The sequence below is a fragment of the Nelusetta ayraudi genome, unplaced genomic scaffold, assembly GCF_046127955.1.
Source record: "Nelusetta ayraudi isolate G7.1 ecotype Tasmania unplaced genomic scaffold, CSIRO-AGI_Nayr_v1 ptg000109l, whole genome shotgun sequence".
NCBI classification, from domain to species: Eukaryota; Metazoa; Chordata; class Actinopteri; order Tetraodontiformes; family Monacanthidae; genus Nelusetta; species Nelusetta ayraudi.
In genome coordinates this window covers 895568-922500 of record NW_027466159.1, presented here as the reverse complement: position 1 = coordinate 922500, position 26933 = coordinate 895568, and the positions used below count along the sequence as shown (strand labels likewise).

Genomic DNA, 26933 nt, shown 5'->3' with positions numbered 1-26933 from the left:
TCACCAGGAACTGTTCCCAGTTGAAATAGTTGTCTGACAGGAAAGTCTGTGTGTGTGGTGTGTGTGGTGTGTGTGGTGTGTGTGTGTGTGTGTGGTGTGTGGTGTGTGGTGTGTGGTGTGTGTGTGTGTGTGTGTGTGTGTGCGCGCGCGCGCGCGTGTGTGCGTGCGGGAAGTCGTCTGTTTCCTGTCTTTTGTCGACGTTTGTAGTCAGAAGGTGTCGGGCTCCCACCAGTCAGCTGACGGCAGCTCAGCACACACACACACACACACACACACACACACACACACACACACACACACACACACACACACAGAGTCAGTCATGTGACATCTTTTCATTCGCTCGGCCGTCAGTGCGGGAGTGAGAGAGGGGTGGAGGCAGGGAAGTGACCTCTGACCGAGAGTCAACATGTGAAACGTCAACTGTGTTTGTTTCGCTGCATTTCTGGGACCTCGTGAACAGAAACGCTCCTCCCGCTGTGGGGACCTCTGGTGGCCGTGGACGGCGCTGTATGCTGAGATGATCGTGTGAGCTTTTTCTGTGTCTCCTCCAGATCTATGTGGGCCCACGGGCTGAAGCGGAAGCTGGACCAAGACGGCGAGGAGGAAGATGGCGGCGCCACCCCTCCCCCTCGTCCCTCTCCTCCCCCGCCCCCCCCGCCACCGCCCTATGGCCTCCAGCGCCAGCTGGTCCTCAACATGTCGCTGCTGAAGCTCTACGGGTCGCCCGGCAGTGGCGGCGTCGGCGCTGACCTCGGCCTGCAGCGCCGCGTCCTCATCAACAACGTCGTCCGCCGCATCCACGACGACTTCCGGCGGGAGGGGGAAGCGGGGTTTGGCCCCGCCCTCTTCTTCTCCACTGCCGCCGCGGCTCCGCCCACCATGGACGACGCCTTCTCCTGCCTGACTCCAGCCTCGCTGCTGGAGGACGACCTGCCCGTGTTCTTCACCCTGCCCCTCTCCCCCTCCTCTCCATCCCCCGCCCACTCGCAGCTCCTCCCCCAGGGCCTCCCCAGGCCGCCGCCCACCTCGCCGTCGGCCAATGACAGCTTCTCGTCGGCCCTGGAGGAGATCGAGGAGCTCTGCCCTCCTCCTCCTCCTCCTCCTCCTTCACCTCCCCCCCCACCTCCTCCTTCTGCTGCTGCTCGCCTGGTGTTCGACGTGGTCATGAAGGAGGAGAGGCGGAGCCAACAGGCCACTCCCCCGGCCCCTCCCCCTGCCCTGGCCCCTCCCCCGCCACCGTCCACCTCCTTCCTGACCGACTTTGCGCTGGACGACGCCCTCTTCACCGACATCGACACCTCCATGTACGACCTCTGCCCCCCCGGCCTCCCGCCCTCGCCGTTCCCACCGCTGCCACCGGGGGCGCCGCCATCCAAGCTGACGGCTGAGGACCTGGTGCGGAGCGTCTCCGGGTTCGGCCCGGTGGGGGCGGGGCCTCAGAACCAGCCGCTGAGGATGGACCTGACGGAGCTGGACCACATCATGGAGGTGCTGGTGGGCAGCTGAAACGAGGAGGGGAGGGAGGGGCTAGCAGCAGGAGGGGCGTGGCCTCATTCGAGACAATCAGACTCCTCCTGTCAGGCAGGGGGCGCTGTTCTCCCCCCTTCAAGCCCTGTTGTGACCTTTTTAAATGAGCGGCGCCATCTGTGCACTGACACCTACCAGCCACTGGGAGGCGCTGGTCCAGTGACATTATCCTGGTGAAGCTCTGCCTTCAATAGCTGTCCAGAAACAGACACAGAAACAGAAACAAACCTCCAGAGACTTTTTACTGCATGTTTTTTTTTTTTAAATCAAATGCGTTTATGGATAAAAAAACACAAAACAAAACCAACTCAGTGCCTTTGGAAACCTCCGGAGATGCAGTCAGTGTGAGTGAGAACTCTCAAAGATTCTAAAGGTGTGAATGTCTTTTTCTATTTGCGAGTGCTCGTTTGTGTGTGTATGTGTGCGTGTGTATGTGTGATCGATCCTTAAAATGCAACCGGCGATTCTTTCGGCTTCTTCAGAGACCAAAAAAAACACCTAAACTGTCCTCTTAGGATGGCTGCCGAGACGTGATTGGTTGGGTCAAACCAGTGGGCGGAGATTCCATTGAATTTGTGATAATTTGCTTTAGCATTTTAGGCCGCTAGTTTGTTCAGTTTGCGCACTGCTGAAGTGAAGCTTTTGCTACAATTTGGCAAAAAACATGACATTTCCATCCATCCATATTCAGTACTGGCTTGTTCCTGCACTCAGGGTCTTGGTGTCTGCTGGAGCCACAGCATCCCAGCTGTCACAGGGCGAAGGCAGGGTGACACCCTGGACAAGTCGCCAATTCATTTGCAGGGCCACGTAGAAAGACAAACAACCAACACACGCGCGTATGCACACACACACACACACACTTTAGAGTTTCCAATTCACCTCACCTGAATGTTTTCGGACTGTGGGTGGAAGCCGCAGAACCCGGAGAGAACCCACGCAGACACAGGAAGAACATGCAAACTCCACACAGGATTGAACCAGCATTTTTCTTGCTGTGAGGCGACAAGCTAACTACTGCACCACTGTTTCGCCCTACATGGTATTTCACTTTTGTTGTCATCTATGTTCAACAATCGTGATTCTGGCTCATAGTATCAGTGTCAGGTCCGAGACTCCGCCCTCATAGAATCCAACAAACTGATGACCTCTCCGCCCCGGAACTCCTTGGACTTGTCATAAGGGAAAAAAAATAGATTCAAATTGCAAAATTTCTGTGTTTTTACTGGAAGAAAAACCTGAAAGAAAATCAGAAACAGAAGAGATTTAACGATGGAAAGAAGCCATGTGATTACATTTTGTGTTATTCTATTTTTTTGTGTGTGTTTTACAAAAAAACGTTCCTCTTTCCAAAGAAGTCCGACAAGTTGCAGGTTGTCATAGTGTTTTCGACTTCAACTTTCTGGTATCTTTGAGATGAATTTAACCCTGAAACGCACTTTGCTCTCAGGTTAAATTGTATGTTTTTTCTTCTTCCGCTTTATCGCGACAGTGTTTGCTTTGACCTGAATAACACACAAACACACAACTCTGAATTATTTATTGTCGCCGCCGTTGTGTGTACTCCAACTCCAGGTGCTAACAATGGAAAAAAATGAATAATTTTGAGTAAATTTCAAGAGTCCCTTCACTCAAGCTGGAAACGTCTTCAGTCGGATGTCGCTGTTGTCGTTTTGTCGTGCTGTGTAATTTATTTCAGCGATGCAGGCGGCCGTCCTTGTTTACAGCGAGACTTTAAATCTCTTAAAAAAAAAGAAAAAAGTTCTAAATCTGAAAACAAGAAAAATGTAAACCCGAAATATCTTCCAGATTAATGAGCCCCGTCTTCACCTGCTGGACAGATGATGCAACAGCAGGTTCATGTCAACATCCTTCGGTCAAAAAGACTTTTCTGTCTCTTATGAATTGCTTCTGTCTTTGGCATTATTTCTTGCTTTCTAATTTAAAAAGAGATTATTTTTATTTTAGCATAAACAATATATATGCTGGGCTACTTCATCCCGCTGAGTGGTTTCTCATCTTTCCCTCCACAGAATCAACTTTTGGAAAAAAAAAAAAAAAGAAAAAAAAAGAAAGCGATGTGAACTGATGTCTGTTTTGAATGAAATGATGAACTTCCAACCGTTCACTTCAATCTGTGCCTTGTTCCAATGTTTTTGGGTTTGTTTTTTTCAATGTGTAAAATGAGGATTCAGCATCACTTTTTACATTAAATTTTAAAAATGTGAACTGAAATGTGCTTGTAATTCAGCCGGCGGTCGGCATCGGAAAAAGAAGAAAAAACAAGACGCCGGCGGAGAAGATAGCTATTTTAATTTGTGTACACTAAAAGTAAAATTTACACACTTAAAAGTCTGAAAAGAACCTGGGCATGCACGATAAACCTCTTGACAGGCTCTTCAAGTGATTCAGTTTTTTTCCATAGGAATTTTCCCGAAACATTTTTACAGTCCATAGTTTAACTGTACACAGTCTAAAGCCACAGTGAACTATGATTACATCCATTTCATCTTTACAATGTGCAAAAATCCTCCGGGGGGAGACGGGCTGACAGTAGTATGAGCAAAGGAAAAAAAACAAATACAAACAAAAAAATATTGCAAACAAATATATAATAATGATAAGCAAATAAGTGCAGCAAACAGACAAAAGCACTTCATATCAGGGACAGTGAACACAACTGCGAGACGGCTCGAAGCAGAAACTTGGTCCCTTAAATTTCCCTTCTGATGAAACTCAATTGACGAGAAACTTTTGACAATTTCAGTGGTTTTTCAACAACAAAACGTTACGTTTTTTAAAAGAAAATTCCCCCAGGACAAAAAACAAACAAACAAAAAACTACTAGACAACTGAAAGTGAAAAGGTCTGGAATCTCCCTAAAAATGATTGAAGGTGGAGTTAAATTAAAATCGACTCGACGACAGACTCGGCGGATTTGCCGCCGTCGCCTCGGCAGCAACATTTCTCAAAAAAAAAAAAAAAAGAATTCAGAAAAGAAACATGCTGCATCCCGGACTGCCAGCGTGGTAGGAGGGAGAGAGGGAGGAAGGGAGGGAGGGAGGGGCTAACACAAAATAGGCTAAAATATGACGAACTGCGCAAAAGGAAAAACAAAAAGTGGGGTTAAATGTTTTTCACGAAACAGCAGCTAGGAAAAAAAAAAAAAAAAAAAAAAAAAAGACAAATCAGGGGGGGGGGGGGGAAAAAGAAGAAACGCCGAGTGGGATTTTGCAGGCAGTGTGGTTTCAAGTTGATAAATATATAGATATATAGATTGATATAGATTCTGTATATGTATATAAATGTCTTAAAGTGGTTGCACTCATGTTCCATGTCCTCTTTAGCAAGTGTTTCCTTCACACACACACACACACACACACACACACACACACACACACACACACACACACACACACACACACACACACACACACACGAAGAAAAAGAAAAACACCAGAACTAAAAGGTGGAGAATTAAAAGCAAAGAAAAAGGAGGAAGTGGATCCCTGATTATTTACACCTCCAGTCTTACAGATATGAACAGAACACGTCTTCTTCTACCCTCTCCTCTATAAATGAACGTCTCTATAAATTAAAGATCTCGTCTCCTATTGGGCCACGTGTGCAGCTAGCCCCTCCCAGCCTATCTCCCCCTCCCTCTCTCCCTCTCTCTCTACCCAGCTGGTTCCTGTCGTCGTAAATGCTTCATTTAATTCTTAAAAAAAAGAGAGAAAAAGGAAGAAAAAACATTGAGAAACAGAAGAAACACACTAATGTGTGTTTTGACGGTCGGAGAGGAACTAATCTGCAGCAAGAGAGAGAAAAAAACTAAATAAATTATTATAAAAATGGATCGAGTCAGAGGCAGGGGTCAGGGGTCAGAGGTCAGGGCTTCAGTCGGGCGTGGCCTGAGAACTGAGCGGCGTCAGCGTGGCGGGGAACATCAGCACCTTGGCCTGCATGAAGGAGAGGTCGGGCAGCGAGGCCATGACCTTGGCCGCCTCCTCGCTCAGGTGCTCCTCTTTCCTGGGCTTCCTGTCGGGAACAGGAAGTGAGAGAGGACGGCGCTGAAGAGGCGGGACCACAAACTCAACCGACTCAAGCAGAGACGTCTTCTTGTAAATGGTTGTTTTTCTTTTTTTTTTTGCTTCAATGTGTTGCAAGTACGCCTTCTGACCTGGTGGCGGTGCTGGTCTTCTCCATGGTGGACATGAGGCGGGCGAAGGCGTCCGCCACCCGGCTGCTGGGGGCGCCGGCGTCCAGCTTGGCCGTGGTCAACTCGTACAGCTCGGGGTCCACACCTAGACAGGAAGTCTACAGTTGTTATTTATTAAAGAAAATATATCAATTTCCCCCAAAAACCAGATCACTTTGGACCCGAAACTGAGATCAGCTTCATTATTAAAGTATTAGTACTGATTTTGTTTTAATTGTATTAAATATACGATGCACATGCCGGTGGAAGAAACGTCTCCATGACGACCGTGACTGATTATTTTTTTTGTGAGTGGATCCGGCTTGATTTCATTTTCATTTTAGTTTGGCGAAGGTTTCAACTACGGTGCCAAAACATGACTTAATCTAGAGCAAGAGGAGGAGGAGGAGTGGTAGTAGTAGGAGGAGGAGGTGGAGGAGCAGGAGGGGGCGGGGCTTGCTGCTGACCTGGGATGGAAGCCGAGCTGCTGGAGCCTGAATCCTCCACAGGACCAAAGAAGTCGAGGTTTAAGAGAGACGAGCCGCCGCTCGCTGCAGAAACAAGGGGCGGCCGACGTTAACAGAGAGAGAGAGAGAGAGAGAGATAGAGAGAGAGAGAGAGAGAGAGAGAGAGAGAGAGAGAGAGAGAGAGAGAGAGAGAGAGAGAGAGAGAGTGAGAGAGACATGCAGCGGCGTGTCAGTGATCAGAGAGTCGACACTCGCCATCTGTTTTAGTAGGTGATGAAGTCGTTTAAAGGGAAAAATCCACAGTTTTTTCATTTCGCGTTCACACTCTTTTGTTTTTTATTCTTTTGACCGTTAATTTAATCTGCCAGGTGTGGGAAAAAAATATTTTCACCACTTTGTTAGTTTTTTTTTTCCTCTGTGGATTTTTCCTCTAAAGAAGAAGATTTTTTTATCACGGTGCTGCCGACGATCAGATGTGAGCATGCTCAGTTTGGGGCGCCAACGATGGCCTGCTGTGATTGGCTGCCGGCGGCGTTTTAAGGAGACGGCGAGTAAGTTAGTTAACGCAGGAAGCAGACCAGAGAGGGGGCGGGGCCAGAGCCGGGGGGCCTGGGGGCGGGCACCTACCGTCCAGAGGGTTGGTAAGGCCACTGCTGCTCCAGTCAAACTGGATGGGTGGGAGCGCCTCCTGCTGGAGGAGTGACAGGAGGAGGAGTTAGACTAAGCTGCACAGCTCCGCGTTATAATTTTATTCTCCCTTTCCTTGGTCGCCCCCTGCTGGCTGCCCCACCTGGACGGTGTCGGAGGGACAGGGACTCTGCTCCGGGGCCGCCGGGGGCATCTGCGCGATGGAAGCGATCATCTCGGCGGCGGAGACGGGCTTCACGGGCTCTTTGGTGGGTTCCAGCATCCCCTGAGGAGGAGAGCAGAGGGTCAAACCCACAGGCTGCCAGCAGGGGGCAGCTAGCGCGCACATAGCGGTGGCAGGAGACCCCGAGAGAGCAGACATCCAGACCTGCTGTGCTGGTCCCACAGTTCTAGACCCCCGTTTATGTACATTTTTTCAACAGTGCCACCTGCTGGACATCTGTAACACTGCAACTACATCAGCATCACACTCAAAAATCCCACTTTTTGTCCAATGAAGTTACACTCTTTCAAGCTTGGTTACCAATGACAATGTGACTGAATGAGGTTCATTGTGTCTTCATAAGACAAATACGATTATTAGCATTTTTCTTTTATAAAAGACTCGGGATGATAGGAAATGAATGGATTAAATTGAATCAGAAGCTCCTGTCGAAACATGATAAGCTACCAAAACAACACCCCCCAAAAAAAGAAGAATGCTAATAACTCTATAAATTACAATGTGGTTACAGGTTTAGGGAGGCGCCCCCAGAAAAGCAGGTCTGGATCTGCAGACGTCCTGGTAGGAGAGTGGACGTCTCCAGTTGTGGGCGGAGACAGACTCACCAGGCTGGCGGCGTACATGGGCACGATGACCGGCTGCTTCTTCTGTCCAGTGAACAGCTGCAAGGAGGAAACACAAAACCTTCCTTTCATCTAGTGACAGTGCAGGAGCATCAGGAGGTCCAGGAGCATCAGGAGCTCCAGGAGGTCCAGGAGGTCCAGGAGGTGGACCTCTGACATCACTCCTGCTCAGGTGACTTTTTAGATCTCTGCGGTTTCTCTGAGGCACTTACGATGTTGCGGGTGTCGATGCCCAGACTGCACAGCAGCACCTTGTTGCAGTGGGAGCCGCCCCACTGGTACCGCAGGCCCAGCGCCTCGTGGATGTCCTGCAGCTGCAGCCACACGCTGCTGGTTGACCTGCAGGGGTCAGAGGTCAAACTTTAACAATTTAAGTCAAAGTGGGAGGCTGAAGCTAGTCCGGCCCGCAGACCCTGATGAGGAGCAGGTCCTCAGATCTGTGGCTGACCCGGGCTCTCAAGGCTCAAACAGGTTTGGAGAAGCTCATCGCTACCAGACTCACCTGCCAGCGGACGGCCGGTTCTCCTGCTGCTCCTGGTCTCCCTCCTGCTGCTGCTGCTGCTCTGCCCCCAGCAGGTTCTTCAGGGAGACCACGCCGTCCTCCAGCCTCTGGGGGGCGCCGGTCTGAGGGAAGCTGACCTGGAACAGGTTCTCCAGGCGGCTGGACAGCGACTGCAGGGGGCCAAGCAGCAGCCGATCACGTTTTAAATCATCTTTTTAAAACCAAAGACATTTCGTTCAGATGTGCTGCAGGTTCGAATCCTCACCGACGGCGTTTCCGTCCTGCCCGACGTAGCCCCGCCCTCTTCGTGCCACTCCTCCTCCTCCTCCTCTTCCACCCGCTGCTGCTGCTCTGTGCTCCCAGCAGGGGGCGCCAGATTCTGCTCAGTGCTGAACGCCGCCCAGGACGCTCCCCCTTCTCCCTCCCCCTCCTCCAGCCCCGCCTCCTCCCCTCCGAAGGCGCTCCAGCCGCCGCCGTCGTCGGCCACCGAGCTGAAGTTGCCGAAGCTGTCGCTGGGGGGGAAGTCTGCAAACGTCGCCCCGCCTCCTGCTCCTGCTGCTCCTCCCCCCACCTGGTCAAACTCTGGGGAGTTAAAATCCCCAAAGTCGTCCTCTTCCTGGTGGGCGGGGCCAGACAGCGGCGGCGGCGGCGACCCCCCACTGGGCTCCTCCTGGACGTCCTGCTGCTGGAAGTCAGCGAAGGAGGCGGAGTCTCCAAAGTCTCCAAAGTCCTCGCCGCCGTCGTCCTCGTCCTCCACCAGCTGGCTGTGTTCGGCCGGCGTGGCCGCCTCCCCCCCCAGCGGCGCCGAGCCTGTGGTGGCGCTGATGTCGCCCAGCTCTTCCAGCGCCTCGGTGGACAGCGGCCGGCCCAGCGATGTCTCCGTCTCCGTCTCGGTGTCGTTCTCCTTCCCGTCCCAGGGCCCCGCCCCTTCGCTGTCCTCGCCGCCGTCCAACCCGTTGACGGCTGCGGCGCCGTTAGTGCAAAACTCCCCCGAGGCCTCCGGCTCCTGGTCCGAGCTGGCTTCAGTTCTGACCGGATCCCTGAGCTGCTCGTCTGAGGCCGTGCCCTGTGCTGGAAGCTCCTCCCCCTCAGCCTCCTTCGCCTCTGAGGCTCCGCCCAGAGTCTGGACGCCGGTGCCGTTGGCGTCAGCGTCGGGAGCAAAAGCAGCAAAGTCTGCAAAGTCGTCCTGAGGGGCATGGCCACCGTCCTCGCCCGAGGGCGGCGCCCCCTTTAGGTCCGAGTGGACAGAGTTCTGAGGGGAGGGGCTTCCCTGAAGGTCAAAGGTCGAAAACCCGTTCGTCAGCGCCGGCGTGTCGTCGCCGTTGCAGTCCGCGAGCTCACCGCCGCTGGCCGGGATGTCCGGCCCGCTGGAGACGACCTTTTTGACCTCAGTCCGCTCTGAGGGGGCGGAGCCAAGGTGTCCGGCTGGCCCCACGCCATTGGCTCTGAGTAGTTCGTGGTGGTCGTCGGCATGGGCGCCATTGGAGGGGGCTGCATGGCCGAAGCCGGCGGGGAGCAGCTCCGGCGGGGAGGTGGCGCTCAGCGCCTCCGTCTGGTTGAAGGTGGTGGGCGTGGCCAGCTCACCGTAGCTGACGCTGGCCGGGACGCCGCAGTAGGTGCCAAAGTCCCCGAAGTCGTCGGCGCCGTCGTCGTCCAGGTCGGCGCCGCAGTCGTCCGTCAGCGGCGGCGGCGACGACGAGTACATGCGGATGACGTCCGGCTCCATGATGATCCTCCTGGAGACGCACAAACCGTCCGGGCTAGACCTGGGGGGGCGGGGCGAGAGAGAGAGGGAGTGAGTGAGTGAGTGAGTGAGTGAGTGAGAGAGAGGGGGCGTGGTCAGATCATGTGTTCACAGCAGAGGGCGCGTCAACCAAATATTTTCCCTCACTGACGTGACGGAAAAAAATCTGAAGGCCACGTGTCATTTGGACAGATCGCAATTCACACCCCTGACCACCTGGTGGCAACTGAGGTGGCGGTGGTAATTCCAGCCTCCGGCGTGGCAGCACAGCGCCCGATTCAGCCTCCAGAACAGGCATGGGCAAACTACGGTCAGGGGGCCATTTGCGGCCCGTTAAGCTTTTTAATCCGGCCTGCTGAGCTTGGAAGAAATGATAGTAATAGAAAGTAGGTCATAAAAACGCTGCATTTCATCCACAGCGTTTTGAGAGTCATTTCAACAGCAAGCTAAATATCATGGAGCTTCAAAGACGTGTTTGTTGCCAATTTTCAGGCGACATTAAAGCGCGTGTTTTCTACATGTCACATGATATAGTTTTTCCTACTATGAGGTCAGTAACCAAAACACTCCATCCATCTGCTCCTGCTCCGGCCCCTAGGTAAAATTTTAGGACCCACTGTGGCCCACCAGTCAAAAGGTTTGTCCATGTCTGCTCCACAACAACATAAACAGCCACGAGAAGTCGTCTGTCAGAGGCAAAAGTCAGATTTTCATGTGTTGTTACTGAGGCTACAGTCAGTTGATTTTGTCGCTGTGTGCAGAGAGAAAAAGCTGGATATTCATCTGCTTGATGCGCTTTGGATTTTCTGTTTAACTTTGGACTGACTATTATTTAAAAATTAATGAAAATTAAATGCTCTTGTCTCATGTCTTTATCAGTAAAAAAAAAACAGCAACACAAGCGACTGGTAAAAATAGATTACGAAAAGATTTTTACGACGCCGTCAGCCAAAGTGACCGACAACAAAAAAAGTCTAGCGCGACCTCTGGTTCAAAGTGACACTAACAGAGTGGCGACGAGCAGCTAGCGGCCGTGACAGCAGTGATGAAGAGCCCGGTCGGAAACAAGCAGCCCCGACGTCTCACTCAGAGCTGCGACCTCCCATTTAGAAGAACCAACGCGTCATGTGGCGTTTACACAAAGACATCAAACAACCTCACGACATCAACGCCGGTGCCCAGTGACGCATAACGGAGATTTCATTAGTGCACTCACATGTTGCCCACCGCAGAGAAAAATCCCCCAAAAGCTCTTGTATAGTGTTTGGTGTGTACTTTCTTCTTAGATGATGATTATTATTATTATTTCCTTGCAGTTTCTACAACACATTTTGTGGCTGAATACAGAAGAAGGTTTCAGAGGAAGTCTGGCTAAACTAAACGTATTCAGACTCAGAACTGAGGGGAAGGCTTAAAAAAAAAGATAGCAATAAAGAATGTGTAGCGTGGCCTTGTTACACAAGTTTTATTCTGCTGCCAGATTTGCAAACGACTGCATTCCTGTAGTTTATATGTTTTGATATTCGATGTTTGCAGCGAGTAATCTCGACTGAGTCAAACTGCAGCTCACGTCACAACTTTTCAGAGACTTTACAGCTAGCCTGGCAGGTTCATGTGACGCCAACAGACGGAACTGTGACGCGCATTCCACAAGTTTCCTCTTCACCTGAGCCCACTGACCGGAAGCAGGAAGCTCTGCGTGACTTCCGCACCTCCCACTGTGTTTGTGCCTTGTCGGCCTTATCGGTGAGGATCACCGGGGTGCAGATGTCAACACACAGGCGCAACACAACATCAGTGTCCTCTGTTTCCATAAAACGACCCAGCGGGTCGCCAACACACCGAGTCCCCAAGTTTTCGGGGGAGAAACAGACTCGTTTCAAAGCAGCGGTTAGCTGGCACTTTAGCTAGAACTTTAAAGTCCGACGGAATTTGGTCAAAAACTACCGCCAGCCACAAGGTGTTTATCTGTCGAGACGAGCCGAGGCCACAGTGACGAGGTTCAAACTGGCCGGAAGGCTGATTATCTTCCCCACTAGCCAAGGTTCCGCGGATGTTGCCTCGCTTGGCGTCCCGGCGGCACCATCAGGCTAACGGGGCTAACTGAGGCTAAACGGTGGGTCCCGTTAGCCTAGCCGGGACCTGACAGTTTGGGCAGAGTCGTGGGCAAACCAAAAGAGGAGGGATTAGTCACACGGCGTATTAGACGAGCACTATTGTCAAACTGTGGGGCCGACACACACTTCGCTGTCACAGGGTGTAAACGGCAGCTACACTTAGCCGCTAGCCACCTGCACACGAACGCAAAGCCAGGCTGCGCTGCGAATAGTGAGGTTATCAGCCGGCGGAGGGTGTCAGTTTCCAGAGTCTAATAAACAGAAAACTAGCAGCAAACATCTCTATATGTATTGCGGTTGGTTGAGGGAGGCAGAACCGCTGCGAGACGAGTCAAGTGCGCAGCTAGTAAGCCGAGATAGGCAGCATCCTCGCCTAGACTTCTGCCTACGCTAATACTAAAGTATTAGCATTAGCCTAGCCCCCCCCCATCATACGCGGCTGGTTTTGACAGCAGGTGCTTCAGTTGCAACGAGAGAGAGAGGGTGGAAAATACGGGGTGAGCTGACCGTGAGGCGCCGTTCTCTGATTCCCATCCCCCGGTGAGACACTGGCTGTCCTCCAGTCGTCGGCTTAGTCCATCCAAGCGGCACAGGACGACTCTGAAAGCCCGCACGAAAAGTGAAGGTTGACACAGCCGGCCCCGGCACTCCGCCGCTGCCTGTTACCTTGCCTCGAAATCACCCAGCATGCACCGCGGCGACAGGGTTTTTCCGCCCCCCCCTCCTTTTACTCCGGTGCTCTGTGAAAAACTTTCTGCGTCGAACAGGTAGAACAGCTGTTTGCGGCACGTCGGCGTACAGGAAGTGACCGACACTTGCGACTCATTCCTGCCTGGAGAACAAACCAGGTGACACAAGACTAGTTTTAGAATTTTAAATATTAATGCAAATTAATCACTAAAACAACAACCAGAACAACTACAATGATAATGCATTTTATTCATAAAGAACTTGTAAACGACCTGAACCAACACAAAGACACAGGTCGGATAAATAAACTATTAAAACAACATGTAATAAAGACAGTGTAGTGACACGTTGATATGGCAGAAAAAGGCAGCAGGCACACAGTATGTGTTTTTTATAACAATCTGGAGAAAAAAACAAAACAATTTTATATTACAAACCACATTTACACATAGGACAAGCTGAAGTGGGAACATTTGATCATGTTTTAAAATAATTTACCCATGACCACCTACAGTACACAGTGTTTTCCTTTTTACAGTAAAGTGTTTGTTCATCAAGCGGCTCCTGAGCGTCTTTGGGTTCTTCACATCTGCAGGTCGTCGCAACCAACTCAAAAAGACATTTCTCCTAAAAAAAACAAAACAAAACATGTTTTCCTTTTCGAAGAACCAAAGTAAAAGTGGGCGTCGCTACCCTTCAGAGTCCATACAGGAAACTTCACTGGATGTCAGGCCAGTTTGGTGACTGTTATATTGCCTTTGATCCACAAGGTGTCAACATCGTCCAGTGAGGCCACCTGGTGGGGGAAATCGCACAGCTGCTCCCCGTCCACCAACACGCGGAAGCGACTCCGTTCGCAGCGGATTTCCAGCTAGGAGACAGAGATACACAATTCACTTTTTCACGCTGAGAAATTTGGATGTCAGCAACTGAAGCCTGTGGGTTCGATTCCCCCTGTTGTCATGCAGTCCATGAACCTGCACCTGCAGGGGTTTGTTTTGCTCAGTGCTTTTTTTTCCTGCTCCAGCCTGAAGTGGCCGCTACCTTGAAGGGCTGGTCCGGAATGAAGGGGAAGAAAGGCGCCGCCCTCTCGGCCTCCCACCACGTCCCGGACTTGCAGGTTCTGCGGAGAACCTGCCGCTCCCGGAAGCGAGCGCACAGCTCCAGGGCCACATTGGCGGGAGGCTCCCGAGACGTCCCGCGGCCACACGTCAGCGCCACGTAGAACCTCACACAACAACAACAATGACACAAGTTTCATTCCCCACCCACACTGAGCGACCTGCCCCTTTAAACAGTGGAGTGGGTGGGGCTCACCTGTCAGGACGAGGGTCCACGTGACCGAAGATGATGATCTTCTTTCCGGGCTGAGCCCCCCCTGAAATGTGACCCCTGAAAGGAACAGCCTGTACAGAGAGAGAAGCAAACTTTTGGTACTCTAACTATGTCCTGTTTTGTTTTATTGAAATGATTCTTTCAATAAAACCATTTCAATACAACCAAAAATGTATAAAGGATTCAAATATTGTCTCCTATCTACTGGATGTTTTCACTGCACCTCATTCTGACTCTATGTCTATGTCTTTCTCTGTTTCTATTATTTCTATTTTTCTTATCTTTTTTGTTTCTCATTTTCACCCCAACTGGTCAACAGTGGGCTGAAAGTGGCTCCGACCCCCTCCAGGAAGGGGGTCTGTAGGTTTTCTCCCATTGGGCAGTTTCTCTTGCCCTCTTGGGCTTCGTGCTGCTCTGGAGGATCAATTGGTTTTCTCTGTGATTGTGCAAAGATCTTGCACATGGGTCGCCTCTGGCTGAGATTTAGTGCTTTGTAAATAAAAGTTGACTGATCGATTGATTGATACTTATTCAGCAAGGCTGATTATTAACAGAGGCGATTGTTAAAGCCTCTCAAACTTTACTTGCTGGCGTATTCCCTCGATTCCTCGTCTCTCTGCTAGTTTTGCATTGGGTTACCAGGCTTCTATGGGCCTCTCTCTCCTCTCTCTCCACGGGACGAACAGCAACCTTGACCTCCTCTGGGGCGGCTCTCTGAGGAAACACCCACCTCTGAAAACGGACAGACAGACAGACAGATGACCGCTGGGTTTTGATTTGATGAAGAAGAAATAAAGCTATAATAATAATAATAATAATAATAATAATAATAACAACAACAACAACAACAACAACAACAACAACAACAACAACAACAACAACAATAATAATAATAATGATAATAATAATCTCAAATGAATCACCAATTAGTAAATTAATTACTAATTGATTTTCATTCAGAGGTATTCAAACATTGTTGTACATTCTCACAAATACAGTATGAATACATACTGAATTTTGTCACGGAATCTGTCAAGCCAAATATCTTTGTTTATATTTGCATAATTTGCTATCATTAGGGACTCAGCCTGAGTGATAAGACAGAACAGAGCAGATCATCGCCAAGGCGAAGACCTGATTGTATATTTTTTTCTTTCTGTTTCCTTGATAATTTTTTGTCAGAATTGGTTTAAGTTCTTTTTCTAAATGTTATCGCCTGGAATGTCTGGTTGCTTGTGTGACAGTGGCGGTCCTGTCACTATGCCTCCAATAGATCATGCGCCCTGGCTACTTGGCCAAGGGGATATCCCTTTGGCTGAACGGTTAAGCGTGCATGGCTGTTATCCGGGAGTCTGGGGTTTGAAGCCCGCCCGGGCCCTCCTGTGAGGTCACATGAGTACATGACCTGCACGAGCTACATGGCAAACCAGAGTCCAGGGGGGCGGAGCTGCGGCTCGCCCTCAAAATAAAAGTGGCGTCATTAAAAAACAACAACTAACAAACAAAAAAAAACTGCTCTGCTGTGAACCACAGACAACCACAAGAATGAAAAAAAAAAACGACAGGAGAAATGAACGAGGTCGTGACTTCTCAGAGAGAAGAACTTGACACAAACCGTCAGACTTTGGCACGTGATCGCGTTTGTTAGTTAAACACTGACTGGAGGTTGTTTCCGTCACGCTCACTGTGACGTCACGCGTGGCAGACGGCCGCTCCTCCCTCAGAACTCCGAGAAAAACGAGAGAAATGAGTCTCACCGATCTCAAACTCACCTTCCTGCTCGATGCTGTCGCTGTTGCTCCAGCTGCCCTCTGCGTCTCAGCCATGTTGTCGGCTTAAAGAGGCAAATTAATCAGCTGGGAGGAGAGAGAAAGAGAGAGAGGGAGAGAGCGAGAGAGCGAGAGAGAGAGAGAGAGAGAGAGAGAGAGAGAGAGAAAGTCTGGTCCGACTGGCTGTTCCACTGACGTATCAAACTCCGACCTGGTTCACTGCACACACACACAAACGTACGCACACACGCACGCACGCTGTGCTAATCAGCTGTTCTGTCTCAGGCAACCTAACCCGACAACAAGCGAACTCATTGTGAGGCCAAAGCTCCTCGTGGGCCCTCAGATTTTTTTTTTTCTTTCTTTCTTTTTTTTCTCCCAGCGACTCAACTCTCTGGAAATAACTCTGACTGTCAGGGACCAGGGACTGGGCCTCCCTCCCCCAGGTTTGAACCTCTGGTATGACAGGTCAAAGGTCAAACCAAGATAAACTGTAATTGTACAGCCACTCAAACATGCTTTTCTTGGGCTTGTTTGAGGAAATCACTAATGTTTCAAATTTCTCTTACACACTGGTATAACAAAGTTCTTGGACACCTTATGCATTTGTGACATACTGTAATGTGCCAAGAATCAGTGATAAGACTCCAAGTGCAGTTTATTTCAGAACTTGGTGGTTCTGCAGGATGTTGACTTTGTCCTTTGTTGCAACAGATTCAGAGTACAAGAACTACAATAATTTAGTTTTCTTATTTTCCATTTGTTTGTGTGCCTCAGATGCAGCCAAACCATTTGAAACGACAACAACAAAAATCAGACAAACATTTAATGACAATAATTGAGTGTCCAAAAACTTTTTTCCACTATTATAGTTCTTCCAGCCTTGTAATGGGGTGGGAGAAGAAAAACAGCGAGTTCATCTCTGTGTGTGAGTGTTAGCGGCAGGCAGAAGAGGCTGCAACGCTGATCCTCAGCATTAACCCTCTGTTTGTGTTCACAACGTTGAAGATGACTGCAAACACACGTGACAGCAGCGGACAGAGGTGGGGCCTTGGCAGGAAGTGACATCCAGTGATGTGGTCGCCACCCACAAGATTCGACAACCTCAAGGCCGTCAGCCAATGAAATCAGGTGGATTTTTTTTCTTACAGATGCTGTAGCATCTAGGCTAGGAGTAAGTGACTGGTCGTGAGAGCAGGCAGGGAAGTCTGAAAACAGACAGAACTTCCAGTTCCAGCTTCGTCCACTGTAACCACTTTCCAGATTTCAATGTTGCCATTTTTTTTTAAAGGGTGACAGAAATAAAAAGAAGAGAGACTCACCTGCATTTCCACGCTGCTTGAGGGAAAACTGTCTGTGTTGTCCTTTCCCTTGTTGGATGTTCTGCATGTTGGATGGTGGAAGAATGGGAGGAAGCAGGAAGAGGAAACACGTGACCCGCCTGGCCACCGTGACTTATTGAAGCGTCCCGACCGCCAGTCTGAGGAGAAAGTTTCCCTGGAAAACCCTCTGACGCCGTGCACAGAAGTCCAAAGTCAAAGCAATACAAATGATCACAAGTTACAAATGTGATCAATTAAGTTGAAGACAAATGCGGAGAACAAGACGGAGACGACAGGACCGAATCATCCAGTCAGATGATGGAGAAATGAGTCAGGTGGGAACTTTTAAAAAGGGTCCACATAATCTGTAAAAACCCTCTACAAGGGTATTTTTCAAATTTCATTTGTGATGTCACCGAGGGCGCAGACAGCAGCTCAGGCTGGCTTAGCAAGGTCCGACCAAGCGTCTGTTTTATTGGGAGGCTGTAAACAAAGGGGTAAGTATGCTGACGATCGGTAGGATGGAGGAACCTTTAAAAAACAAAGTCAGGATTTTTCAACTTGCAGACTTTGAAAATAAAGAAATAATAAAATATACGTAATATATGCTACTAAAAACAACACAGTAATATTTATTCAGTAGATTTACCAACTTTCAACTTTCTTCAAATTTCAATTTTTTCAAGTTTTGTCTTTATTTAGAGGATCAGTTGTTTCTGAGCATCACAAGAACAAGAACAAGAACAAGAACAAGAACAAGAACAAGAACACACTGAACTGCTTGTGCATTTAATATGAAACCAAACAGAACCAACCCAGAACAGTCCCAAACTGCTTGTTTCATTGGCTGGGGGAATCTGAGGTCACATGACTCTGTACCGGTAAACATCTTCAGTAAATAAACCGTAACAAACAACATTCAAAGTTCAGCAAGACAGAAGAAAAAGAAAAAAATGCTTTAGCTGCTCAATGTGTTGTGCTTCTTCTGCATGAAGCCTTTGAAATAAAAACATTTTAACAGATTTAAAAAAAAACAAAACAAAACGAAAAAACATTGCAATTGACAAATGAATAGTATTATCAATACTACTACTAGTAATAATAATAATGAGTATTTGGTTGCACTAGCGTGTCTGCTGCCACTAGATGGGGCTACAAGCCAGAACAACTTGACCCACTGCTGACTATATCCAAATATTAAAAGTCCTGCTGGGTTCGCTGGCTGACTGCAAACACCTGTAGCACCTGTGCAGCACCTTATCGGCTTCACTTGGAACACTAGGGGCAAGTTTTCCTTTTTTCTCAGAGGGGGACGACACGGCCTTCAGCAGGTTTAAACCAGTCGTCCCAGCAGGAAGGACAGAGACGCTCCCAGTGCCAGGCCCAGGATGAGGAAGAAGGTCATCAGTGAGCCGGCTGTCTCCCGGTCGGCGCCGTGGACGAACCTGAAGGATGGAAGAAGAAGAAGAAGAAGAAGAAGAAGAAGAAGAAGAAGAACAACAACATTTTTTGATTTTGTCCAACCACTCTTTGCTTTAAAAAACTGGAAATTATGCACATTTTTCACACATACATACATTTATGGAAAATAAAAAAACAAACAAATAAATACTAAACAAAAACAATCCAACAAAAGCCTAAAAGAAACATTCAATCTTTCAATGGTTCAGAAAAAAGAAGAAGAACACGTGGATCAGCTTGAAAAAAAAGTGCAATCCAACCAACAAAAATGCTACTTTGTAGCTGTCACATCTTTTTAAATCCTCGAAATTCCTGGACGAGGACTCACTGTGGAGCGTAGGCCATGCACAGTGTGGCCAGGTAGCCGTTGCTGAAGGAGAACAAGGCGTTGATGGCGACGAAGGCGGCGTCGTGGCTGAAGACGACGACGAGCCGCGTGTTCTCCACGTTGCACAGCATGAGCAGCGGCACGAAGAGCGTGCGGGACGCCACGGCAGCCGGGAACAGGGCGCTGTCCTTGGAGGGCTGCGTGAAGGTCGCTCAAGGTCACCGAAGAAGGAAAGAGAAGAGGGAAGGTGTGTTTTTACAATGCAGGCGGGCGCACTTACCCAGTGCAGCAGAGAGGGGGCGCTGCGGCCAGCCAGGTCCATGACGTTGAAGACGATGAAGCAGCAGACGCAGGTGAACACTTTGTCTGTGGGAGGAGAAAACCCCCCCCACAAAAAAATGTTTTAATACCCAGAAACAGAAACACACTGGGAGAGTGAGGCCTGGATGTGTACACTGCCACCTGGTGGCTGGGAACAGTGAAACTCATGCAAAACCTCTGGATGGATAGTAATGAAAGAAACATTAGACACTGCTGTTGGAGAAGAGTGAAGAAGAATGACGGAGTGAAGAAAAGTCACAAACAGGGAAGAGTGACAGACAGTGACAGAGTGAGGGAGAGTGAAAGAGGACTGAAGAAGAGTGATGGAGAGAAGAAAAGTGACCAACAATGAAGAGTGACAGAGAGTGACAGAGAGCAAAGAACATTGAGGAAGAGTGATGGAGTGAAGAAAAGTGATGGAGAGTGACGAAGGGTGATAAAGAGTGACAGAGAGTGACAAACAGTGACAGAGAGAGTGAAGAAGAGTGAAAAAGAGTGGCATCTCACCCCAGCCGGCCGAGTCTTTGTAGATGGTCTGCACTCGGACGGTGACGACAGGAAACACAGACAGGGTGACGGCAAACACGCAGGTCACACAGGCAGCCATGAGCCAGATCTGCAGGAAGATTCCACATTACCGACACGCACAGCAGGGAATCCTGGGAATTTGGAGAACTCTTCAGGGGCTTGACGCTTTGTCTTTGCTCGACAGCTCACTCCGCTCCGCTTTACTTCTGTTGCCTGACAAACTATGTGTATGATGAGACAGGCCCAGTGGCAGCACATTAGCTATCATGCTAACGTCATTAAGCTCAACACTCCAAAAAAATGAGGCCATGAACAAATCGCTGACGCACCCAAAGTGTTACAACAATTTTTTTTTTTTTGGAAGGTGGCACAAAGGTCAATATGAGATACCTGGTCAGAGAAAGAAACATTCAGGCTTATTAGGTTTGTTAATCTGATATATAGGAATGCAGAGAAAAAAATGTCACTGATTCTGTGGCTGTGGTTTGGGGAAAGCGCCGCTTCAAGCCCGGCAGACGAGGTGAATTTAACCTTTTTGAAGACGGCGAAGACGGACGAGCGTTCCTGGTTCTGTCCCGGCTTGCCGACGGACTTCCTGTCCACCTCCAGCTCCTTGTTGTTGTTATTCAAGGCCTTTTCTTTAAAAAGAGAAATGAAAATGAAAGAGGTGGGGGAAGAGTGGGGACACGTTGGTGACATTTTTAAATGACTCAACGGTGACATTGTGGATAACTCAGAATTCCAAATCAGATTCGAAACAGATTTCAATCTTGTGAAATTATAAAACTGATTTGGAACTGGCAGCTAGCCAGTGTGTGTCGCGCAGTGCGACAGGAGGCTTTTCAGTGGAAGGTCATGCTAGCCTGGGAGCGTGAAGTGATCGCATGTTGACACAGCAGGTGTGTTTGCCGACATTTAAATGAGAGTTTACTTAAACATTGCAGTATATTTAATGAACGCCTCCTCTGTATGGATAGCATTTTTTTTTTTTTGTTTATCACTTTATTTATGTGTATGTACATCCGAGGGGCCTGGATTAGCATGCTAGCCTCCAGCTAGCTGACACTTATTTATTGCCTTTATCTTCAACTTCACCTTCTGAAGCTCTTGTGACGATAGTAAAGAGGACAGAGTGTTTCTGCAATTCGGTTATATTGTGGTTGTTGTTGTGGTTTTCTTCGAAATTAGATATCAGATAATGCCGTTTTCCCAAAGAAAGGTGCTGGTGGATGACTTCCATGGCAAAACCAGCCAGATTTCTTCAAGTAAAGTCAGATAAAACCCAAATCAAATCTGATTGGTCTGCTGGGATGTAATCAAGTTTGGCTTCCAGTTTCCTCTGTGTGGGCTTTCTGCCAGCTGGAGTTTGAGATAAACGTCAGGTTAACTCGTTTTAACTTCGGTGTTTGGCCGACTAAAGAGATGAAACCAAAGAACGTTGAGTCAGATTTCCACTTTCAAACACAACTGGACTGATGACCTCTGACGTGAACATCAGAACCGACCTGCTCTGCTGAGGAGCTCTTCCGACGTCTGCGCCTCATCACGCTGACTTCGGTCCAGGTAGAAACGGGCAAATTCCTGCAGAGGAAGAAAAGATGAAGGATCAGGAAGGCGAAGGGTCACCGTTAAGGTTTCCTGAGGCTGTTTGCTCTGGTGGTTTGTTCAGTAAGAAGCCGCTGGGTGCCGGAAAGCAAGCACAGGTGTGGTCGCTACAAACCAATCAGAAGGCAGCAGAATAATTGGCTGGAGGGAAAAATAAACCAGACCAGACCAGAACCCTCACAAACAACCTGCTGCCCAGTTAGTCAGGGCAGATGTTTAGACCTCCGTGTCCAGCAGTCTGAAAATTAAATGTGCATGTGTAAAGCAGAAGAAAAAAAAAGAAAAAAAGAAAGACTAAAAAAAAATGTGACTGCAGGCTGTGGTTTTATGCTTCAAATGTTCTGGTTCCAATGGTGACTTTGGTCTTATTCACTCAGGTTCTGGTTCCTCATGTGGTACTGAGTGATCTGACTGTGGTCACTTGTTGTCGGCTGTCCCTAGTGGACCATAAAGTCAGTATCTCTTTTCTTTCAGAAGAAGTTCATTTGTAGTTTTAATCATGTTTGCTACATTAATTGTTATCATTCAGCACCACAGTGTCCGTCACAATGACATGAAATGGCCAATTCTGCAAATGAAGCAATGATGTCATCTAGCGACTTCTAGCATCTGTTATGACAGCCAATAGCTCCTTTTTTATTATTTTTTTTATTTTTTACCTTATTAGAAAAGTGTTTTATTCGTTTTTATTTGGTCTTTCCTCCTTTTCTCTAATTTTATGGAGTTTTTAAAATGATTTTCTCTCCCAGTGGATTTGTGATGTTTGTTTATGGTGTTTTTGTCTGTTTTTACACTCTGTAACACCTTGAAATTTGTAAAAATGTGAAGTGTGCTATGAATAAATTATTATTATTATTGTTATTATTATTATTATTATTATTATTATTATTATTATTATTATTGTTATTATTATTATTGTTATTATTGTTATTATTGTTGGGGACGTTGCCAACACTGCATCACTAAAATCACAGAATTAAATGAAGCCGACTGCAAATGGAGTGCTGGGGACGGGCAGAAACCCTCTCGCAGGGGATCTCCTCAGGGCGGATCTCCATGGGACTCCTCACCAGGTGTGGCAGCAGCAAGTAACACATCAGGGTTGCCAGCGTGGCCACGCAGGGCGTGAGGAAGTAGCCCAGTGCCGCCGAGCTCTTGTCCGCGTTGCCTGCAACGGTGAGCGGAGGTGATTGGAGGCAGCCGGTTGTGGGGACGCGACCTGAAAAGACCAGGATCGGCTGGACTCACTCAGGATGGAGAGCAGCATCGCCAGCGCGGCGAAGATCCCGGCCAGACCCTGACCACTCATCAGCAGGGTGCTGTAGCGAGGCGGCAGCAGGCCCACCACGCCAAACAGGCTGCCCTGCAGCACGGCGCCAAACACTTTACGTGCACGCACACACACACACACACACACACACACACACACACACACACACAGAATTAAGAGATGGGCTTTCATTTTTGGAGTCTGTTCTTGTGAGACGGCTACGTAAAACAAGAAAAAGAAAACATGTGATGCTATCAGATCCTTTCAGACATGTCACCTGCTGCTCTGACTTACTGTTGATGAACCAGATGGTGGCCATGGTGATGGAGAAGAAGGTGTCCGGCTCCATGGGCACCTGGACCAGAGCGGCCGTGACGGAGAAGAGCAGGAGGATGGCCATCAGGCTGAAGGCCACACGGTGGCGCTCTTTCACCCTGCACAGACACCATCATCATCTTCATCCTCATCCTCATCCTCATCCTCATCATCATCATCACCACTATCACCGTCATCATCATCATCTTCACGACCACCATCATCGTCATCATCACCATCACCACCACCATCATCATCATCATCATCATCATCTTCATCATCATCATCATCATCGGGACCAACTCTGCTATCAGCAGCTCTGTGTTTGCTCACCACTGGTAGAGGAAGGAGTTGAGCAGGGTGAAGAGCAGCAGGGGCAGCTGGGACAGCAGCGCCATCCAGCTGTCATAGTTGTATTCGTTGCCAGTGGCGCTAACTGATGTGTTGTTGGAGGTGACGTTGGCAACGGTGAGGCGCTGGTTGAAATACTACAAGCCAAAAGGACAGCACAGGGAGAGAGTGAGTTACAGATGCTGCTTCTGCGTTTTTCAGACTCATTTCTTCTTTTTTTTTTCTCCCAACGAGTGAAGGATGAACATTACTGTAATGGAGTGAGACAGGCAATTTTATTTGAAAGACAAATATTAATAAATAATAATACAGGAAATAGTATGATGTTTGATGTTTGATTTTGGGGTGGACTATACACTTAATTTGGCATCTCTTAGCAACCCCACCTACGGTAAATACTAGCTTTCACCTCGTGGTGAGAGACGTCATATTTCTTTTTTTTTTTTAAGAGAATCATTTTGTGCTAATGTGACAGGCATTTTATTTAAATAAACAAAACAAAAAACAAACCACAACTGTAGATGAAACAGCAGCGCGCGCTTTTTAACGACTAATTTTGTTTAAAAAGGTCTCATTCTATTTTTCTTGGGCTCTGCTGGCGTGGTTGCAGGTGAACCTGTGTGAGACAAACCTGTGAGGCGGTGATGAAGAAATTCCAGGGCAGCAGTGTCCCCAGGCCCAGCACGAAGATGATGAGGGCCACAGCGTGACCCCTGCAGAGAGAGAGAAGCACACACACACACACACACACACACACACACACACACACACACACACACACACACACACACACACACACACACACACCTCTGAGTCTGTAACACAGACAGACAGACAGACAGACAGACAGACAGACCCAAACAGAGCAACAACTGACTGGTCCGCCGGGGGATTCCTCATCTTCACCATCAAGGATTCTCGGGCCTCAAAGTGCAGCAGGAGCCTTCAGGACCAACAACACAATCACTGACAGACTCATAATATCAGGACTCGTTACATAAAGGACTTTTTCCCCCCTTTTCTCCCTCTGTTCAGGGAAAAACGGATTAAGGGGCGCCACATCTTGAAACATCTGTGATAAAACTGAAAGATCCTTTATGCACCGAGGAAATTCTCATTAATCCGAATGAACTCTTTGCTGGATTAGTTGAACTTGCTTCCACGCAGAGCTGAAAAGCCCCCCTAATAAAGTAAATATAGTGGAAAACTACCACACTGTACATGAATCCACTTTGTTAATACCAGCAAGGTTAACAAACCAATGAACTAAATCACCACATTACTGCTCTGTCACAAGAAGGGATCTTTTACTTTGGACTGAAAACTGAAGTAAAAGATGTAAGAGTAACCGACGTTAAACGGGCTGCTTTGCAAATGTGATGAAAGACTTTCTCAACGTACTTAGACTCTGGGCTTCATCCCAGAGGTTGGAATCAGTCGGTGCACAGTTATTACGTCTTTTTTTTTTTTTTTTGTCTGTTAAGCTATGAGGCGCATATTGCTCAAATTGTTATCAGCCTTTGGTCATTTTTACATATTACATGTTGTAATAGCATCCAAAGCTTTATTTCCAGTCTTTAAAAACAAAAACAAACAGAACGTAACAAATTCTCAATAAATAATTGAATCCACCTTTAACTGGTGGTTTTAATTCACCCGGGGATTAATTTCACCACAGACACCAGAACGTTCAGAAGTGCGTTAGAAAATCGTGAAATTGAAGCTCACCTGCGGTTGTCCGATCACCGGGGGAACCGAGGCTTATCAACAGGTGGACGGAGGTGACCGAGTCCAAGTCAAAGTCCAACTTGTCGGTCAATCGTCCTGGTCACGTCAAGTCACCGCTGCCGTTTGCGCCAATGTGGGCACACGCGCACCGGCTTTCCCGCGCCTCCCAAGGGAAGTAAATAATTAGGCCGAACAGGAAGTCGATGTCAGCGCCGCGCAGTATTTGCAAATGTAATAACGACACAAATGAAATGTTGTGGGATGTGTCTCTGAATGTGTGTGTCATAGGCAGCTTAGTGCGTGATTGGAAGGGAGTGAGTGTGTGTGCGTGGAGAGAGAGTTACAGTGCAATCAACAATAAACTCCTGTCTCAATAGCAACACGTCCTCCTCTGTGTGTGTGCGCCACCGCTTCAACCAGTGTCGGGGTCATAATATTGTTCAAGGGAATTAACCCCGGAGAAAACACGTTACTTCGGCCCTGGAGAAGACGAATCTCCCCCGTGTCTCCCGACCACGGTCCGGAACGGAAGCAGGAACGGTTAACAGAAAAGAGAAATCGTGCATTGTTAAACTTTTAACGCATGCCGTTTTGATACAATTCTAACACACACAAATGCAACCAACGGCACATTCTTATCATTAATCCTACATTTTACATTTTCCGCCCTGCCTGAAACAAACACTGCCTGCTGACCTTTGGTTATTTAAAATGGTGCTTTAATTCGACTAATTATAAAGTCTTCACTGAAATGGGTGTGAGGGTAAATATCTTTAGAGTGTTTTCAAAAGGTAGCAGGGTTATTGTCTAAATGAAGATAAAACATTGGAGAACCTAACTATAAGTAATAAGTAAAAGGAGAAAAAAAAGAGAGCGAAACAAAACAGGTTCTCATAGTTTGAATTTCTTTCTCAACCAGTTTCACCGAATTAAAGTAAAAATAAACATTGGCAGGCTCTTGGAAGAATTCCTTTAGGTGGATTTTCAGGTTTTTGGTCTTGTGAAAAGGTGTGACACCTTCATGAATCATCCAGTGGTTTGTCTTGCTTCTGTACACGCAGTGCCAACATTATCGTTTTCACTCCAGCAGCAACAGACAAAAGAAGAGGGAATTATAGTTTTGTTAGTTAGACAAAAAGTACTATTTGATGGACTGGCAGCAATTTGTGATGTTGGGTGTTCACAAGTCAACACTCATGGACTTAACCTGTAGGGTTCCCCAGGGATCGATTTTGAGACCAAAAATGTTAATTCTCTACATAAATGACATATGCAAAGTGTTATGTATTTAGTTAAGTAAATAGAACGATATAGGAGTGACCCACTAGGGGGAGCTATAGGATTAGGATTAAGCGTGTGGACTTCAAGAGTCAGCGTTTGAGTGGTTGTTGCTTGCTCTCTCGTCAGCGTTGTTAACCTGTTTTGACTTGGTTCCAGTTCCGTGTTATTAAAGCTAATTTATGTCCCTACAATCCTCGTCATTACTATATAAGTAGCGGACATAATACAAAGTATCAAATATTTTAAAATGTGTTTTATTTGCTGATATATAATACAAATATCTTCTGTTCTAGAGACACCCTGCAGCTGCTTTTGAGGGTGATCTCATGAAAATCTAATGAATTAAAACAGTGGTTTGACAGGAACAAACTCTCATTAAATCTGAGTAAAACAAATATTATGTTTTTTGGCAATCGTAAAATAGACAAACAAGCAACTGCAATGATCAATAATATAGATTATAATATATCTTTCAGTTCTTTCAGTTCTGCTGCTCTTGGAATCAGAGAAGCTGAAGATTCTTGATGGATGCTGTCACCTGGAATTAAATCCTAAACTACATGGTGTTAGAGAAATT

General features: G+C 47.8%; 4 protein-coding genes across 4 annotated transcripts in view; 1 reads left to right on the top strand and 3 right to left on the bottom strand.

Annotated features, from left to right (window-relative positions):
• The window catches only part of LOC142903385 (SERTA domain-containing protein 2-like), an 8963-nt gene extending 6794 nt beyond the window's left edge, over positions 1 to 2169 (top strand). The window contains exon 2 of the mRNA XM_076048970.1: positions 555 to 2169. Coding sequence (XP_075905085.1) covers positions 559 to 1509 — 951 coding nt within the window. The 5' untranslated portion in view covers positions 555 to 558 and the 3' untranslated portion in view covers positions 1510 to 2169. The remainder of the gene's footprint in view (positions 1 to 554) is intronic.
• A 1657-nt stretch (positions 2170 to 3826) lies between these two features.
• On the bottom strand, positions 3827 to 12832 carry aftpha (aftiphilin a). The gene is made up of 10 exons (XM_076048978.1): positions 12560 to 12832; positions 8421 to 9957; positions 8192 to 8361; positions 7902 to 8028; positions 7672 to 7728; positions 6986 to 7108; positions 6823 to 6886; positions 6196 to 6279; positions 5711 to 5834; positions 3827 to 5568 (listed from the first exon to the last, which is right to left on the bottom strand). Exons 2-10 carry the CDS (start codon positions 9915 to 9917, stop codon positions 5427 to 5429), a joined length of 2388 nt encoding a protein of 795 aa, XP_075905093.1. The 5' UTR covers positions 9918 to 9957; positions 12560 to 12832; the 3' UTR covers positions 3827 to 5426.
• Positions 12833 to 12971: 139 nt separating this feature from the next.
• On the bottom strand, positions 12972 to 17311 carry LOC142903390 (galectin-related protein-like). The gene is made up of 6 exons (XM_076048974.1): positions 17169 to 17311; positions 15850 to 15933; positions 14717 to 14809; positions 14060 to 14148; positions 13787 to 13970; positions 12972 to 13613 (listed from the first exon to the last, which is right to left on the bottom strand). Exons 2-6 carry the CDS (start codon positions 15901 to 15903, stop codon positions 13470 to 13472), a joined length of 564 nt encoding a protein of 187 aa, XP_075905089.1. The 5' UTR covers positions 15904 to 15933; positions 17169 to 17311; the 3' UTR covers positions 12972 to 13469.
• A 632-nt stretch (positions 17312 to 17943) lies between these two features.
• LOC142903378 (equilibrative nucleoside transporter 2-like) lies at positions 17944 to 25270 on the bottom strand. The gene is made up of 13 exons (XM_076048960.1): positions 25076 to 25270; positions 24225 to 24290; positions 23979 to 24060; positions 23330 to 23484; positions 22976 to 23115; positions 22660 to 22794; positions 22482 to 22579; positions 21312 to 21387; positions 20338 to 20444; positions 19786 to 19894; positions 19238 to 19323; positions 18958 to 19154; positions 17944 to 18613 (listed from the first exon to the last, which is right to left on the bottom strand). Exons 2-13 carry the CDS (start codon positions 24254 to 24256, stop codon positions 18502 to 18504), a joined length of 1329 nt encoding a protein of 442 aa, XP_075905075.1. The 5' UTR covers positions 24257 to 24290; positions 25076 to 25270; the 3' UTR covers positions 17944 to 18501.
• Between the last annotated feature and the right edge of the window lie 1663 nt (positions 25271 to 26933).